Genomic DNA, 16,319 nt, shown 5'->3' on the forward strand with positions numbered 1-16,319 from the left:
TTCTGATGGGGGGTTGGTGGTGGTGGGATGAAATGGGAGATTGGGACTGACATATATACACTAATATGTATAAAGTAGATAACTAATAAGAACCTGCTGTGTAAAAATATAAATAAAATTAAAAAAAAATAAATAATAGGATGCCTGGGTGGGTGGGGGTGGGGGGGAAGAATAAAGGTCACTTCCCAAGGTCCACGTGGGAGTTCTCCCTTCCCTTCTGCTCTCTGTCTTTTAGTTTTCAAAGATCTCCACTGGTAAGAGAATATGATATTCAAAATTGTTAACTGATTAGGGAGTCAGAAAATCCTCAAAGGGACCTCGCTTTGGCTGGAGAAACAAGTTTCCAAAGCAAAATAAACAATTTCGATTCCATCGGTGAATCTCTATAAAGAAAAGTCACTGTTACCCAAATTATATTCTTTTTTCTTTTTTTTCACACACACACACTGTATTTTATTTTTACAAGAGATAAATAGACTGACACCAAGCATTGTACATGGATGACCACAACAAAAGCAACAATGATTGCAATTACCAAACATGAAACACACTCATACTATGTCATAATATTGACATTCAGTCCAGTAATCCTCCACTGTAACAGCTCCTTTACTTTGCAGTGAAAATTGATTTGTATATTCTTTGCCTCTGAGTCCTTGTGGGATTTTTTTTTTTAATCCAAATTATATTCTTGCAGAAGAGCTAATGAGTGTAGATTCTGCCACAGGTTTTATCTCCTGTTTCTGGATTAAAGAAAAGGACATTCTCTGGTGGATAAAGCCTGGGAAGGTGGGGATGAAAAAAAAAACACAAAACATTATTCTGGTATATCAGCAATTATCAGTAAGAAACTACTATGGGCAAAATACATGTATAGTAGCATATTGTCCCCAAATAGTCATGAACAATCCAGGAATAATCTTAAAAGAAATGACCAGGACTTGGCAAAGATGTTTAACTAAACATCTAAGAAGTAATGTTTGGGCTTCCCTGGTGGCACAGTGGTTGAGAATCCGCCTGCCAATGCAGGGGACACGGGTTTGAGCCCTGGTCTGGGAAGATCCCACATGCCGCGGAGCAACTAGGCCCGTGAGCCACAACTACTGAGCCTGCGCGTCTGGAGCCTGTGCTCCGCAACAGGAGAGGCCACGATAGTGAGAGGCCCGCACACCGCGATGAAGAGTGGCCCCCGCTTGCTGCAACTAGAGAAAGCCCTCGCACAGAAACGAAGACCCAACACAGCCAAAAATAAATAAATAAATAAATAAATAAATAAATAAATAAGTAAACTCCAATCTCTTTAAAAAAAAAAAACAAGAAGTAATGTTTAACTAAACATAAAGAAGTAAACTAAGAAGTAATGTTTAACTAAACATTACTGAGAAAAATTAAAAGAAAATTTGAGGGACTTCCCTGGTGGTCCAGTGATTAAGACTCCGCACTCCCAATGCAGGGGGCCTGGGTTCGATCCCTGGTCAGGGAACTAGATCCCGCATGCTGCAGCTAAGAGCCCACCTGCTGCAACTGAAAATCCCACGTGCCACAACTAAAGATCCCGCATGCCGCGACTAAAGACCCAACCCAGTGCAGCCAAATAAATAAATAAATATTAAAGAAAAAAGAAAATTTGAATAAACAGAGAAACACACTGTGTTCCTGTATGGAAAAATAGAATATCATAAGGATGTCATGTCTTGCCAAGTTTAGTTTATATGTTTAATGTAATTTTTTTTGTATTTTGAATCCATTTCTATTCATTTAACACTTTAAGAATTTAAGTGTCATTCTGTTAAGAGTATATAATGGTGTGCTTAAACATTCCCTTATTTGCTGAAAATTTAGGTCGCTCCCACTTATTTTCCATTGTTTAGAAATGCTGTGAAGAAAATCTTTACACATAGAAAGTTCTCTCTTATTATATTTTGTACTTCCTATGACAGATTCTCGTATGTGGAATTATTGGATCAAAGAAGACAATTTAAAATACTCAGTGTTATCAATATGCAGTTTGATTAAACAACTTTAATCAAAATCTCCATGGGATTAAGAAATTGAATAGCGATTAATTTGGAAAAAAATAGGTGAATATAAATGTAGCCAAGTAAAAGTTTTAAAAAAATTGTGAAGAAGAAAACCAGGCTCTCCCAAGCATTGTGAAATGTTGTGAAGATAAATTAGTTAAATCAGTGAGGTATGTGACCCAGAAATAGAATTTGGTCTATGTGGGAATATATGCTAGAGGAGTCACTACAAACCTATGAGTTTGGGGAGATTATTTAACAGGGGGAATTGGCACCATTGGGTAGTTTTTTGAGAAAAAATTAATCCTCACCTGGTACCATATACCAAAATAATATCCAGCTGGATTAAAAGGGTAAAGTGTGAAACAAATGAAAACATTAGAGGAAAATCCCTGTATTCACCCACTCAGCAGATGGTCACTGAGCTGGGCCTGGGCCAGGTGTCTGCTCCTGCATGTCACCTCTGACCTTGGAGGAGCTGCAGGTGCACAGAGGAGCGCGGATGGGCCTGGCTCCACCAAGAGGAAGACATGGATGCTGGGGTGGTGTCGAGCAGGTGGCTCTGCCCTGACAGGATCTGGGAAGGCCTCCCCGAGGAGTGGAGGTCTGAACCGGAGAGACCCTGAGCTGGTGAGGCCGTGCAAGGAGCCCTGAGGGGCTGTGTTTGAAGACCCAGAGGTCATGCCGGCAGACCAAGGGCGAGACTTGATGTGAGTGAAGAGATTGGCAGGATCTGGAGCTTATGAGGCTTGAATAGCGTGTGGAGCAGTTCACAGTGAATCTTGAAGGCTTTGGGAACTGATTGAAAACAGGGCAGTGTGCTGATGTGTTTGAAAGCTTGGACTGGGGGAGGCAGGGGAAGGGGTCCTGGGAAAATGGTGGAGCACAGGTTGGACATAGTGTGGCTTAGAGCTGGCGGATAGTGAAGTGGACAGACTCAGAGACATTCAGGAGCAGGACGAAAGAGATGGACGGGGAGTCACAGTGGGTACTGGCGCTCAGGAGCCTGGTGGAGGGAGCAGAGGCTCAGGTGGTCTTCCTAGCGGCCACCCTATTTGAAATGATATCCTCCCCCTCCTTGCAGGGATTTTTCTTTTATTTATTTATTTATTTGGCTGTGCTGTGCAGCGTACGAGATCTTAGTTCCCTGACCAGGGGTTGAACTCGTGCCCCCTGCATTGGGAACGCTGAGTCTTAACCCCTGGACCACGAGGGAAGTCCCAGGAATTTTATTTCTTTGATTTACTAATGTATCTTCAGTTTGTAAAAATAGCAGTTGGCACCTGGTAGGTGCTTAGTAAATATCTGTTGAACAAGTGAACTAATGAAGGATGAGTTCTAGATTTCTGGCTTGAGCAGCTGGATAGGCGGGGCTGACGTTTCCCAACACTGGGACATCGGAGTTGGAGCAGGAGCAGGTGTGGAGGAAGGTGTATCAGCTGATGGGTCCAGGGCTCGGTATGTCAAGAAACAGGAAGGAATCCAATGGCAAACACTAGACTAGGGAAATATTTACAATAAATAATGTGGATGCCATCTTTAATATGTAAAGAGTACATGAAAACCAATTAGAAAAAATCACTAATGTTAGTAAATAAATGGTAGTATAAACATGAGTAGAAAATCCACAAAGGATAAAGGATACAAATATTTGAAAAAAATATTCAGCCTTATTAATACTAAAGAATGCAAACTAAATCAGTATGACAATTTGTCTCTCATCAAATTATTAACAATTTTAAATAACAAGAATAACGATGAACTGGTCAGAATGTAAATTTGAGCAGAGTTTTTGCGAAGTAATTTGGCAGAATGTATCAAGTGTCTTAAAATGTTTGTATCTTTTGATCAAATAATTCTGTTTCTGGAAATATATCATAAGGAAGCCTGAGAAAAACCTCTTGCCATGTACTCTTCCCCATCTGCTTACTTGACTCTGAAACCCTGTCTTACTTGTGAAATACCCCTGGGGTGGCACAGGTAACAGGCGACTGAAGACCGGCTGCAGAAGCAGAGGGCTCCATATGTCTGGGAACATTTTAACAACTGGAAAACTCATCAGTGAGTTTCATATTGAATTATTTGTTTTTTTCTGTTGTGTTTCTAGATGAAGACCGTCAGTGTTGCCTTAGTTTTGTGCCTGAATGTTGGTGTGGACCCTCCAGATGTGGTGAAGACTACTCCTTGTGCACGTTTGGAATGCTGGATTGGTAAGCATGGGTCCCTCTCTTACAGCCTGTTGCAGGGGTCACTGCGTGGGGTTCTGGGCTTGGCAGGGCTTGCCTTCACTGTCCTGGTCCAGTGCAGGCCTGTGATTGGTTTGTGTAAATCTGAAGATTTTATTTCATTTTGCAGTTATATAACCTTTAGGCTATTATAGATACATTCACTTATGATTTGCAGTGGAGAAAGTGTCTCAAGAAAAATTGATAAGATAATGACTATTGGATTATATAATTTTCTCTTTTAAATTTTTCCTGCATCTGGCATGTAGTACAAGTTATATACACTTAAACCTGAATGACTGACGCCTGCATGCAGGTGCGTCAGTTGCACAGTGAGGAGTCCCACCTAGCTCTTTCCAGGAGGAGGCGGGGCTGCTCTTGGTTGTCATCCTCCTCGGAGCATCTTAGCACGGTGCTGACTAGAAATGGTGAGTGTGCACAACCTTCACTTGTTTCTGGTCTTAGGGAGAATGCATTAGGCTCCCACCACTAAATAGGGCATTAGCCAAAGTTTTTTTCTGATGCCTTTTCTAAGGTAAGAAGTTCACTTCTATTCTTAGTTTGCTGAGAGTTTCTGTCAAGAATCAATGTTGCATCTTATAAAATGCTTTCTCAACATCTGTTGAGATAATCACCTGGCTTTTCTCTTTTAGTCTGTTGATGTGGTGAATTATATGGATTGATTTTTTGGTTGTTGAGCCAACCTTGAATTTCTGGCATAAACCTCACTTGTATTATCTTTTTCATATGTTCCTGGATTTGACTGCTAATATTCTGTTAAGGAATTTTGCATCTCTGTTTATGAAGGATATTGGTCTATAGTTTTCTCATCTTGTAACATATTTGTTTGGTTTTGGTACCAAAATAATGCTTGGTCTCATTAAATGAGTTGAGAAATATTCCCATCTTTTCTTTTTTATGGAAGAGTTTGTATTGATTTGGGTATTATTTCTTCTCTAAATTTTAGTGTAATTTACCAATGAAGCCACCACAGTATGAATTTTCCTTTGTTTCCGTCATTGATTATTCAGCTTTCTCTTGTTGGTAGGATCGGGGCAACCCCCCACCCCCCAGCTTTTCCTATTCTAAGCAAAAGCAGAAATTCCCTTTATCTACTTTAAATAGTAAAAATTACAAATTTATTATAATCTGAATTGGAAACAAAAGTTATTTTTCCCACTTACCTGTCTCGCTACTCTTTGGGGGTGTCTTAGGATGACAGCCTTTGTTTCACAGCCTCCTGCCTGAAGCATAGGCCCGTTGTTCCCCAAGCCCGGTGACAGTAGCTGTTTTCTGTGGCCAGTTTCCTTAGATGCTTTCTTGGCTCTCTGCCATCCCCTGGTGACTGTGCCGATTGAAATTGACTTCTTATTAGCCACCACTGACTGTTTCCACTTCATTTATCCCTTGTCAAAGCTGAATTTAATCAATTGTTTTCTATTTCCTCCCTCTTTAACTACTCTTCTGTTAGGTTTTTTAACACAGGCCTTCTCAACCTGGATCCTGGTGTGTACGCCTAGGGATGCGTGAGCCCGCTGGGATTGTGTGGGTGGTGGTGTCTGAGTACAGCATTGCACCTTCTGGGCTGAGGGGCCTTGGTTTTTATTAGATTCTCTAGGGGTCCTTTGCCTCCTACCCTCCTGTCCCCAAATAGAAATCAAAGAACCCTCCCTCACATCTCACCCAGTCTCTTTGATCAGTATTTATGGGACAATGTTAATGAAAATGCAAAGAATTCCTTACTTCCTTCTTGGTGTGAAATCCAGCAAACGAATAGATTTTTTAATATTGTGTTCTTAAAAAATTTTTGCAATTCAGGTATGCAATCTACTTTGTAATAATTTCGATGGATTTTGAATTCAAAAGGGCACATTGCCGGGTTTTTTTAGATTTAATTTTATTTATTTATTTGTTTGTTTATTTATGGCTGCACTGGGTCTTTGTTGCTGCGCGTGGGCTTTCTCTAGTTGTGGTGAGTGGGGGCCGCTCTTCGTTGTGGTGCGCGGGCTTCTCCTTGCAGTGGCTTCTCTTGTTGCGGGGCATGGGCTCCAGGTGCGTAGGCTTCAGTAGTTGCGGCCCGTGGGCTCAGTGGTTGTGGCACACAGGCTTAGTTGCTCCGCGGCATGTGGGATCTTCCCGGACCAGGGATCAAACCTGTGTCCCCTGCATTGGCAGGCGGATTCTTATCCACTGCACCACCAGGGAAGTCCCCACGTTGCCTTTTTTAAGTTGAAAAAATTTTGCTTGGCTTTTATTAAAAAGTGGGTCCTTATGTTGGTGATTTTAACAATATGGGATAAGAAAAAAAAGCTCTTAGAGATTTGATTCAGCAAATTTGTAATGGTGTCTAGCAGCCTATATTTTAATTTTTATTTTGAAAAAACATTTTCCAAAGTTGCAAGTAGAGCACTAAGCAGTTTTTTTCCTGATTCATTTGAAAGTAAGCTGCTGAAATGATGCTCCATCACCTTGGAATCCTTTAGTGTGTGATTCCTACAAACAAGAGTTTCTCTTTCATAATGACAACTCGGTCTTCACAGACAGGGGATTAACATGGATGCCATGCTACTGGGTAAGCCTCAGGCTGCATTCAAGTTTGCCAGGTGTCCCCATAAGGTCCTTTATGGCACAAGGACCCTTCGCTGTATCACCCATTGCCCTTAATTTAGTCTCATTCAGGCTGGAGCAGGCCTCAGTCTTTCCTTAACCTTCATGACCTTGACATCAGAAGATCACCGGCGCTCTGTTTAGCAGAACAACCCTGATGTTTCCTCGGGATTAAATTTTGTTTACGCCTCTTTGGCAAGAGTGTCATGGACGAGATCCACCTTCCTCGGTGGTGTCCTGTCAGGTGGCACGTGACTTTGATTTATCCCATTGCTGGTTATGTAACTCTTTTATCACTTGATTAAGTTGGTGTGGTACCTGAACTTCAGCTGTGAAATCCGCCCCCTTCCCTTTTGTAGTTAATAAGTATTTGGGGGGAAGAGGTGCTTTGGCTGCGTTAATATTTCTTTCCTCATCAGACTTTCAGTTTATTCAATTTGAACTCATGGTTTCCTTTTTTATATTTTATATATTTTTATTCCTATTTTATATTATAATCAGTGGATTATAGTCCAATATTAGCGTCATTTATCTTGATATTCCACTTGTTTCCCATTTAGCTAGTGGGAACCCATTCCCACTGGCTTATATGGCCTTTTGTCTTGCTTCCATCGTCCTTAGAGTTACGTCTACTTTCTGCCTCATCTTGTCTTTCCCTGCTCCATTCCTGGGATCAGCCGTTTCTCCAAGGAGCCCAGTTCCTTTTAGTGGCAAATAGAATTTGAAAACCGAGATCTGGGTTCTAGGTGTTCTTATTGGAGCTGTGTACTGTGTTGTTTCTCCCATGGCCTCTCTCATTGGAGCAAGGGAATGCACACATTCACACATGTGCATAATATGTGTATGTGTTTCTGTGTGGACACACATTCATATCTATATTTCAGTATTATCTATACAAATAAAAAACATGCATTACATTAGTGCCTCCCATTCCAAACCAATAGGAATTTTCCATATTTATAACTCTTCCTCTGACAGTGAGAACCTTGGTATCCTTCATCCTTAATATATTTACTAATTTGATGAATCCTCCTGTGTGAACCAACTTCTTTTTTTTTTATTTATTTATTTATTTATTTATTTTTGGCTTTGTCGGGTCTTCATTGCTGCGCGCGGGCTTTCTCTAGTTGCGGCGAGCTGGGGCTACTCTTTGTTGCAGTGCGTGGGCTTCTCATTGTGGTGGCTTCTCTTGTTGCGGAGCACGGGCTCTAGGCACACGGGCTTCAGTAGTTGTGGCATGTGGGCTCAGTAGTTGTGGTTCGTGGGCTCTAGAGCACAGGCTCAGTAGTTGTGGCGCACGGGCTTAGCCACTCCGTGGCATGTGGGATCTTCCTGGACCAGGGCTCGAACCTGTGTTCCCTGCACTGGCAGGCAGATTCTTAACCACTTCGCCACCAGGAAAGTCCCTGAACCAACTTCTTATGCCTGTCATCACACTCCTTTATTTTATACCCAGCTGTTTCCCCCACAGGTGTCCGTCCTCCTCATTGCCTGGGCTCCGATACCCCGTATGGGTCACCGCTCCACGGACATACCTTCTTTCCTTCCCCCGTACAGGCTCTGAGCCCCTGATTGGACTTGACAGCTCATTCTGGGCCACCGCAGTTACCCGCATCCTAGAGCAGGTGCCAACCTTGCCCAGACCTGCCTCTCCCCCCAATAGCTTTAGGATTGTTCAAGAAGGGATTTCAGCATTTTCAACAAGTGCTTTAGGTTTCAGGCTTGGCTAGCTCAAGGGATGATGATATATCAGTAACCAAGATGGAGAGTTGGGGGCCAGCCGGGCTGGGGAGATAATGGGATTACGTTTTGTGTAAGGTAAGGTGCTTCTGGAATGCTCAGAGTAGAGCCACCTTCCAGCAGACAGCTGGAAAGACCTCTCTGGTTGGAGAAAGGGATTTGGGGGAGGTCACCTGCTGAGAATGTGCAGTGACCAGAGGGAGAGGAGCAGAGCCAGGCCGTGAGTGAGTGGGGAGGGGTGCCGCCTGTGACGGAGACCCCTCTGGGTGGGCAGAGGTAGGAGGAGGGCCGGGTCCCACTGGATGAGAGTTTCAGGTTGGCATTGTCACAAGCTGTGGCTGCAGTTGAGTGAGAGATGCTGGGAGCCTGGAGAGCAAAGGGGAGAGGGACAGTGAAGGCTTGGCTGGCGAGGCAAGGAGACCCAGGCTCGATGACAGGTTGGTTCTGCCTTTTTCAGGATGGGAATACCCGGAGTATGTCATGGGTGGGGAAGGAGTCCCGAGGAACACCCCCTGCAGGGGTTGGTGCCTTCACATAACTTAAAAAGATGTTTACGTTTAGAAGGCAACCAATCGATGTTTTATACGTGGTCTTAGCATTTTGTGCTCTATCACCAGAATTCAAAAGGTTTTGCACTCGTCAAGACCCCAGCTTACTCATTCCAGCTGTTTCACTCAGTGAGTCCCTTAACCATTTGGGGCCTTAGTTTCCTCATCTGCAAAATGGAGCTGATGATGGCGCCCACCTTTTGGCTGGAGGGCGATTAACTGGAGCGTGAACTGGGCTTAGAATGGGGACTGCCCTCAGCCAGGAGCAGCCCCCACGGGCCTGCACCCACCTCCCCACCCCACCCAGCAGGCCAAGGTGCTGGGTGGGAGCTTGAGCTCTTCCTGCGTCTGTGCCACTTCTGCTCCGTTCTGTGTGCTCGCCCCAAAAGAGAGGGGAAAGAACCCTGTGCTTCTGTGCACAGGGCTGGGTAGGGATTACGAGTTGATTGCTTTATGGCTGCAGACACACATCAAACTGTTGAGACTGCTGGTTGAAACTGCCCTGATCTCAGGGACAAGGGGTCTGGGAGCTTGAGAAATAGACAGATTCTTACTTTCCAGTCCCTTTTTGTGTACCTGTGTGCGCACAGTCTCCATACACGTTGGGGAGAGTCCTACTTCCAGAGGCTCAGAGGATGTAAGAGTCCCTGAAGCGGCTCTTTAGGTTTTCCTGTGGTGCCAGAACAAGCAAGTAGAGGTTGCACCGCAGTACCCTGCAGTGACGGCCTGCCCTCCCTGCTGGACTGTTGTACAGCCAAGGCCCGCTTCTGAGCTCCAGCTGAGGGAGGAAAGGCACACAGGCCCTGAGTAGCCCGGCCGGAGTGTGTGTGCAGACATGAGGCTGTAGGCGTGGTCCGGGAGCTGAACGCCTCTCCCCGCCCCACCCCTCCATTCCTGTAGATAATAAGATGCTGTTTTATTTCATGGAGGCGACACTCAGGGAAGCGGGGGGAAGCTGTTTTGTTTTATGGCCCCACATTAAAGTAAAAACAATCCCGCTAAAGAACGGTGCGCCCATACCTGCTGGAGTAATCTGTGTTTTAAAACAGAGTGTAGATGAGCTGAGTGCTGAACAGGAGGGAGTGTAATTTAGCCTTGATGTCTTTTATGTCTAGCTAATGGTAGTCGTGTATCATAGGTAAGAAGGCTATGGGTTTGTCGGATGCTTGGGAATTTGGTTATCCTAAGGAAATATTTGGGAGGCACTTTGCTTTGTTTCCCTTATTCCTTAGAGAAAAGCATTTTCTTCTTCCCTCCACACAAGTGGGCATTAAGAGACCTGTGTTGATGAGCTAAAAATAGTGGTGGTAGGCCTTTGCGTGTCGCTCTTGGTTTTACAGACACTTTCACAGACTGTCGTCTGATCCTTACATCAGACTTGGGCTTGAGAGATAGTCAAGTTGGTCAACAGATGTTTGTTAAGTAGAGATCTACGTGTTAAGTGTAGAGGTATACACAGAAGAAATGTAGTCGTGATCCTTGGGATTTCGCTGGAGACAAGACCAGAGCAAGGGAGACAGGCCCCTCGAGCTCAGCAGATGTGGGGGAGTCGGAATGGGCCACACGGGTGGGCGGGGGCTGCACGGGAGGTGAGAGTGAAGGACCCCGGGAAGAGAAGGGGCCTGGCGGTGGGGACCGGGCCCTGCGAGCGCTTGCTGGGCTCGCCCGGGCCCTGCTGCTGGATGCTGGGGCACGCCCCATGCCTGCACTCTTGCTCTAAGGGGCTCCTGGTTTAAACCCTGTTTTCTCTGTCCGGTGACGCCAGCCTCTTGTAGTAGTGTCTGGGCTTCCCCCGAAGGAGGACTGTGTAACTGCTCGGAGCCTCCCTTCCTCTACTGTGCAAAGTGACTTTTGTGTAGACAGCGCAGCCCATACTTAAAACAGGGCGTCCCAACCACCCCCTCCTCAGCTCTTTTGAGAACACATCCAGCTCTTGGTGTTTGTATACAACACAGCAAAAGACAACAGGGACCTGGTCTACTTGTGGATATGTGGGGAGGGAGGTTGAGTGGTTAGGATGGGGCTTAATTGTAGAGAAGGCTCCTGCAGGATTCTGGCTCCCTTCCTAGGACCCTCAGGTACTGGGAGGGTCGGGGTTGGGCCATTAGCCAGAGCGTTACTGCCACAGGCCGTACAGCTGAGGGGCTCCCAGCTCTATCCTTGAGCTCAGTGAGATGAAATGCCTCTCACTCTGTGCGCTACTACTTATAAAATGTATGTAGATGATATTATGGCTAATAGAATACAGAGCCGTTAAAAACCGTTTCTGATTTCAGTGGCCTTTTTGCCGTTAAGTACTTTCTCAAGCAGAAATTAGTTACCCAACTGATTAGTGGCAGAGTCCTTGAAAGACATATAAAGAAATTTGCACTTGATTTGGGAGGCAGTGCTCAGTTAATAAGTCGGTGAACAAATACTTAGGAGATGTCCACTAAATACAAGCTACAAAGAAGTACAAACGTTCCTTGAGCAGTGAGCTCTACATGTTCTAAAATTTCAATTTGTACTGAAGGATAGCATACGTTCAGGAAGGTGCACTGATTCAAGTATGTAGTTGATAAGTTTTCCCAAACTGATCAGACCCAGATCAAGAAACAATATTATCAGTGGCCTGGAAGCCCATCTTGTCTCTTGTCACCTTCCAGTCACCCAGGCCCTGGGCTCCACTGTATTGACAGCACCTGTTATCTCTGCTGATTTTGCATGTTATCTAAATGGGAGCATTCAGGAGGCACCTTAGGCCTTTTGGGGGAGTGACATCATAGAAGCAGTATTTTAGAAGGACTCACTGCGCTGGTCTGTTGAGAGGAGACAGGTCAGTGGGTTGAGAGGAGACAGGTCAGTGAGCCCTACTGCACTCCCTGGCCTCTGCCCTCTGCTCCCTGCAGCGTCTTCAGGAACTGGCTGGGAGCAGGGAGTCTCAGTAGTGTCAGCACGAGGTGCTGCTGGTTGGAGCAATACAGTCGTAGTTGATGGTTGTAGTGACCATCACGTAGTGACCAACGTAGTTGCAGTGATGGAGCGCAAGGTCTTTTGAAGGAAAATTGGATAGGACATGGTAGTCGGGTTGTGTAAATGTGAAGAAGATGGGGAGGTAAAAAAGGCTCCACTTTTTGGGCTGGCTGAATGCCAGCACCACCAGGAACCTTTGTGACCTTGGACTAAGTCATTTGACCACTTTAAGCTTCAGCTTTCTCTTCTTTGTTATGAGGTGGGTTGGACTAAGTCCATGTCATTGTGAAGTTCTAAGCATCATGAAATACAGAGGGTTATGCTGAAAAGCTTGCAGGCAGGAAGATTTATCAAGAGCTAAAATTTTATGCAAATGCCAGTTACCATCTACTTTTTTTTCCATCCATCTATCCACCCACCCACCGACTCACTCACTCACTAACTCACTTCGTTCATTAAGTAGAAACCCGTGAAGGCATTAGAAGAGAAGTGTTTTATTAAGACAGAACTACAATTTTAAATTTATGTTCTGTCCACTTCACCCCACATCAGATTGATAACATTGTCAGCAGTGTCCACCCAGGAATTTAATTTTAGTTTACTTAAGTTATTTAGTTGTTTATTTTAGTAAATGCAGTATTAAATGCACCATTTTAGTTGTCCTCATTCTTTCCCTCTCTTCACCTCCCCCTCTCCCACTCGCTGTCATATTCTTGGGAGGAAACCATAAAACTAATTGACCGCAGGGATTCCCAGTGGGTTGGATGTGACAGCCTCACTTAGTTGATCACAGCCTGATGGATGGCCGGTAGCTGCCCCTGCTCCTCCCTTGGGTGGTGGTATTTTGATCCGAGACCAGGGGAAGAAGAGTGGGTGCTGCTGTCGGCCGCCACTACTGGTGAGGCTCCAGTGTCTGCTGGGCCGTCAGTGAGGAGCACAGAGAAGTGTGGCATGGCTCTCTCCAGCTCCCACATGCTTTCCACATGCCCTCACTGGGAACAGTGGGGAGAGGAAGGGGCAGGTGGGGGCCTGGGCTTTCCAGAGGGTGAAGTCCAAGGAGGAGGTGTAGCTTTCGTCCTCCCCGCACTCTGGGCCTTGGAACTCCCTCCCTCCCTTTGCCTTTGTCGTGGTTCTTTAGAGGATGTGCCTAAGAGCTGCCACTGATCAATGTGATTCATGGGCAGGCCTTTATCTTTTTACAGAGGAAACCACTTCTGTTCTCTTAGCCATAGGTCACCTATGGCCAGAGCGCTGACCACAAGGGCACTGCATGGAAGTGTGGATGCATGAATTAGACGCGTTCAAACCAGCTCTGACATTTACTCTGTTGGTCATCATGCACAGGACATAACCAGCTATTTGATGGCTTCAATTTGTTGAAGCTGTTTTCTGCTTCCCTTTGCTTTGGTTCCCTTTGCTCTGTTTCCCTTCCTTATGCACTTAGGTGGCCCATAATTTTAACTTTTCAGATCCCAATTCATTCCTGTCTCTTGCCGGTCTTGTGATTCAGATTACAGCAGCGTTGATTGCTGTCATTATAATTCTTTTGAGACCCTAACACTCTGTTCCTACCATATCAGAGAGAGCTAAAGATTAACATCTAATTTCTTTAGTTATGGATTAAAACACGTTTACCATAATTCTTCCAGATAAGTTAGTTATAACCCAATTTTCACCAGGTTTCCCTCAGCCAGAGCTGCTCATCAGGTCACTGGCCTCTTCTGAAGCTATTGAATTAGACTTTCCAGGGTGGGGCCTGGCGACTCTGTGAAGAGTCCTTAATGACTTTGACATATCCATGGTAAAGGCCCCTTCCAGCTCTAAAGTCCTGTTACTTAATTTTATAATTCATTTTTGTGTTATTTTATTTTTATGAAGGTAACATATGCATATCTTAAAAATCGAAGAGTACTAAAAGGTAGATTAAGAAAGAGCTCTGTCCTGCTCCCACCCTTCCCAGAGGGGCTACTCTGATTGAGTCCTTTCTTGTCTATGCATGTATATATAACTTTTTCCCCTGTAGCTGCAAATTTGCTAAATTTTCTGTGAACTTATGAGTTTATTTTATTTTTTACATATATTCCAGTACATCTGTCAAATGCTATCAATATTTTTTCCAGTGCTCAGATAATCTGTTACTTTTTAAAAAAACACTCCTCTAGCTCCTGTTGGGCTCCTTGGTCTCTGGATCTGGTACATGGGTGTCTTGTGGTTTCTCTTTTTCTGGTTCTCTCTGTCTGTTTCTCACTGTCTCTCTGTCTCATTTCCTGGATTCTTTGTTGCCTTCTTTTGTGGCCTGTTTCCCAAGAAGAGGAACATGAGATACAGGTTTTGTGTTTACATGTCTGAAAAGACCTGTATTTTACCCTCAGACTTGACTATCAGGTTGAAATTATTTTCACAGAGGATTTGAAGGCATTGCTCTATTTTGTCCAGCTTATAATGCTGTTGGGAAATCCAGAGCTTTTCCCATTTCTGATTCTGTGTTTGTGATCTGATTTTTCTCTATGGATTTTTGTTTGTCTTTCTTTTTTTTTTTTTTTTTGGTGGTGCCATGCGGCTTGTGGGATCTTAGTTCCCTGACCAGGGATCGAACCCAGACCCCGGCAGTGAGAGTCCTAACTACTGGACTGCCAGGGAATTCCCTGTCTTTTGTTTTTTAACAATTGGATTATGATGTGTCAGGATGTGGTTTCCTTGGGTTAATCCTGTTTGTGGTTCACTGAGCTTCTGGAATCTATTAGTTTACATCTCTTACCAAATTGGGGAAGTTAACAGACATTATATCTTCAACTACGTTTTGAGCTCTGCACTTACTTTTTCTCTTTCTGAGACTCTGATGACTCTAACATTAGACCTTTTGTTATTGTCCCCCAGTCCCTTTAGGCTCTTTTCTTGGGAGTCATTCCATTTCTACAAAGAGGAATCTCGAATTCTCTACCAGGGCGGGATTGTTCAGCGGTGGCCAGGAGGAGAGGAGAGATTAGTTGATATACTTTGTGGAAGACAACAGTGGCCAGGAGGAGGGGAGAGATTATCTGATATACTTTGTGGAAGGTAGTATTTGAGAGGGATACTTCCGGAGAGTTGGGGCAGAATTAGTATTAAAACATGGAAAACAAGGAGACTGAAAAACAATTCAAGAAAGGTGTCATTTTCATACACTACTTGGCTCAGCATTGGATAATATTTCCATAGGCATTACTAATGTAAAACACTGAATATTAATTTAATAAAAATGTGATGTGGTTATGTTGGGAGAATAGGGAATGGGGGAGTGGGATGGTGGCCGAAGAGAGGACAGTTCTGTCGTCTGAGAAGTGAGGCTTGGGATGTGGATGGAGGGGCAGGACTGCTGCTGTTTTGTTGAAAGCCTTGTGATGCTATCTGCCTTAAGTCAAGTATATATGCATAACTTTGAGTTTAAAGAAGCCCATGGGAATGCTCTGGTTAAAGGGGAGAGGCTGAATATCCTAGAGCATGGAGTTTAGTGTCTGAGAAAGTGGAACGATCTGGAATCCAGAAAACAGAGTGGAAGAGTTAGTCACAGTTAGGAGGAGAATTAGATAAAAGACTTAAGTATTCTACCTATCCAGTAGTCTAACCTCTTCCTTTGAAAAAAATGCTTTCTGATTGAAATTAGAGTCTCTGTTGAAAACAGTTTCCTACAGCTGTTAAAGTGTGGTGTGTGGACCACTGGGGGTTCCTGAGACCCCTTCAAGGATCCACGGGGTTGGGACTATTTTGTAATAATGTTAAGATGTTATTGGCCTCTCACTCCCTCTTGCGAGAGCACCGGAATCACAACTAACTGCTGAACAATCATCGACAGGAAGACACTGGAACTCACCAAAAAAGATATCCCACATCCAAAGACAAAGGAGAAGCCACAATGAGACGGTAGGAGGGGTGCAATCACAATAAAATCAAATCCCATAACTGCTGGGTGGTTGACTCAGAAACTGGAGAACACTTATACCACAGAAATCCACCCACTGGAGTGAAGGTTCTGAGCCCCACGTCAGGCTTCCCAACCTGGGGATCCGGCAATGGGAGGAGGAATTCCTAGAGAATTAGACTTTGAAGGCTAGTGGGATTTGATTGCAGGACTTTGACAGGACTGGGGGAAACAGAGACTCCACTCTTGGAGGGCACACACAAAGTAGTGTGCGCATCGGGACCCAGGGGAAGGAGCAGTGACCCCATAGGAGACTGAACCAGACCTA

The 16,319-nt window shown here is 44.5% G+C and overlaps 1 protein-coding gene across 6 annotated transcripts in view; it reads left to right on the plus strand.

Annotated features, from left to right (window-relative positions):
* Positions 1 to 16,319, plus strand: part of RPTOR (regulatory associated protein of MTOR complex 1) — a 451,485-nt gene that overhangs the window by 182,742 nt on the left and 252,424 nt on the right. For all 6 annotated transcript variants that reach the window (XM_082372791.1, XM_082372792.1, XM_082372793.1 and 3 more), the window contains one exon: positions 4,129 to 4,231. In XM_082372791.1, coding sequence (XP_082228917.1) covers positions 4,129 to 4,231 — 103 coding nt within the window. The remainder of the gene's footprint in view (positions 1 to 4,128; positions 4,232 to 16,319) is intronic.

Source organism: Balaenoptera borealis (assembly GCF_965194805.1).
Source record: "Balaenoptera borealis genome assembly, chromosome: 20".
Taxonomy (NCBI): domain Eukaryota; kingdom Metazoa; phylum Chordata; class Mammalia; order Artiodactyla; family Balaenopteridae; genus Balaenoptera; species Balaenoptera borealis.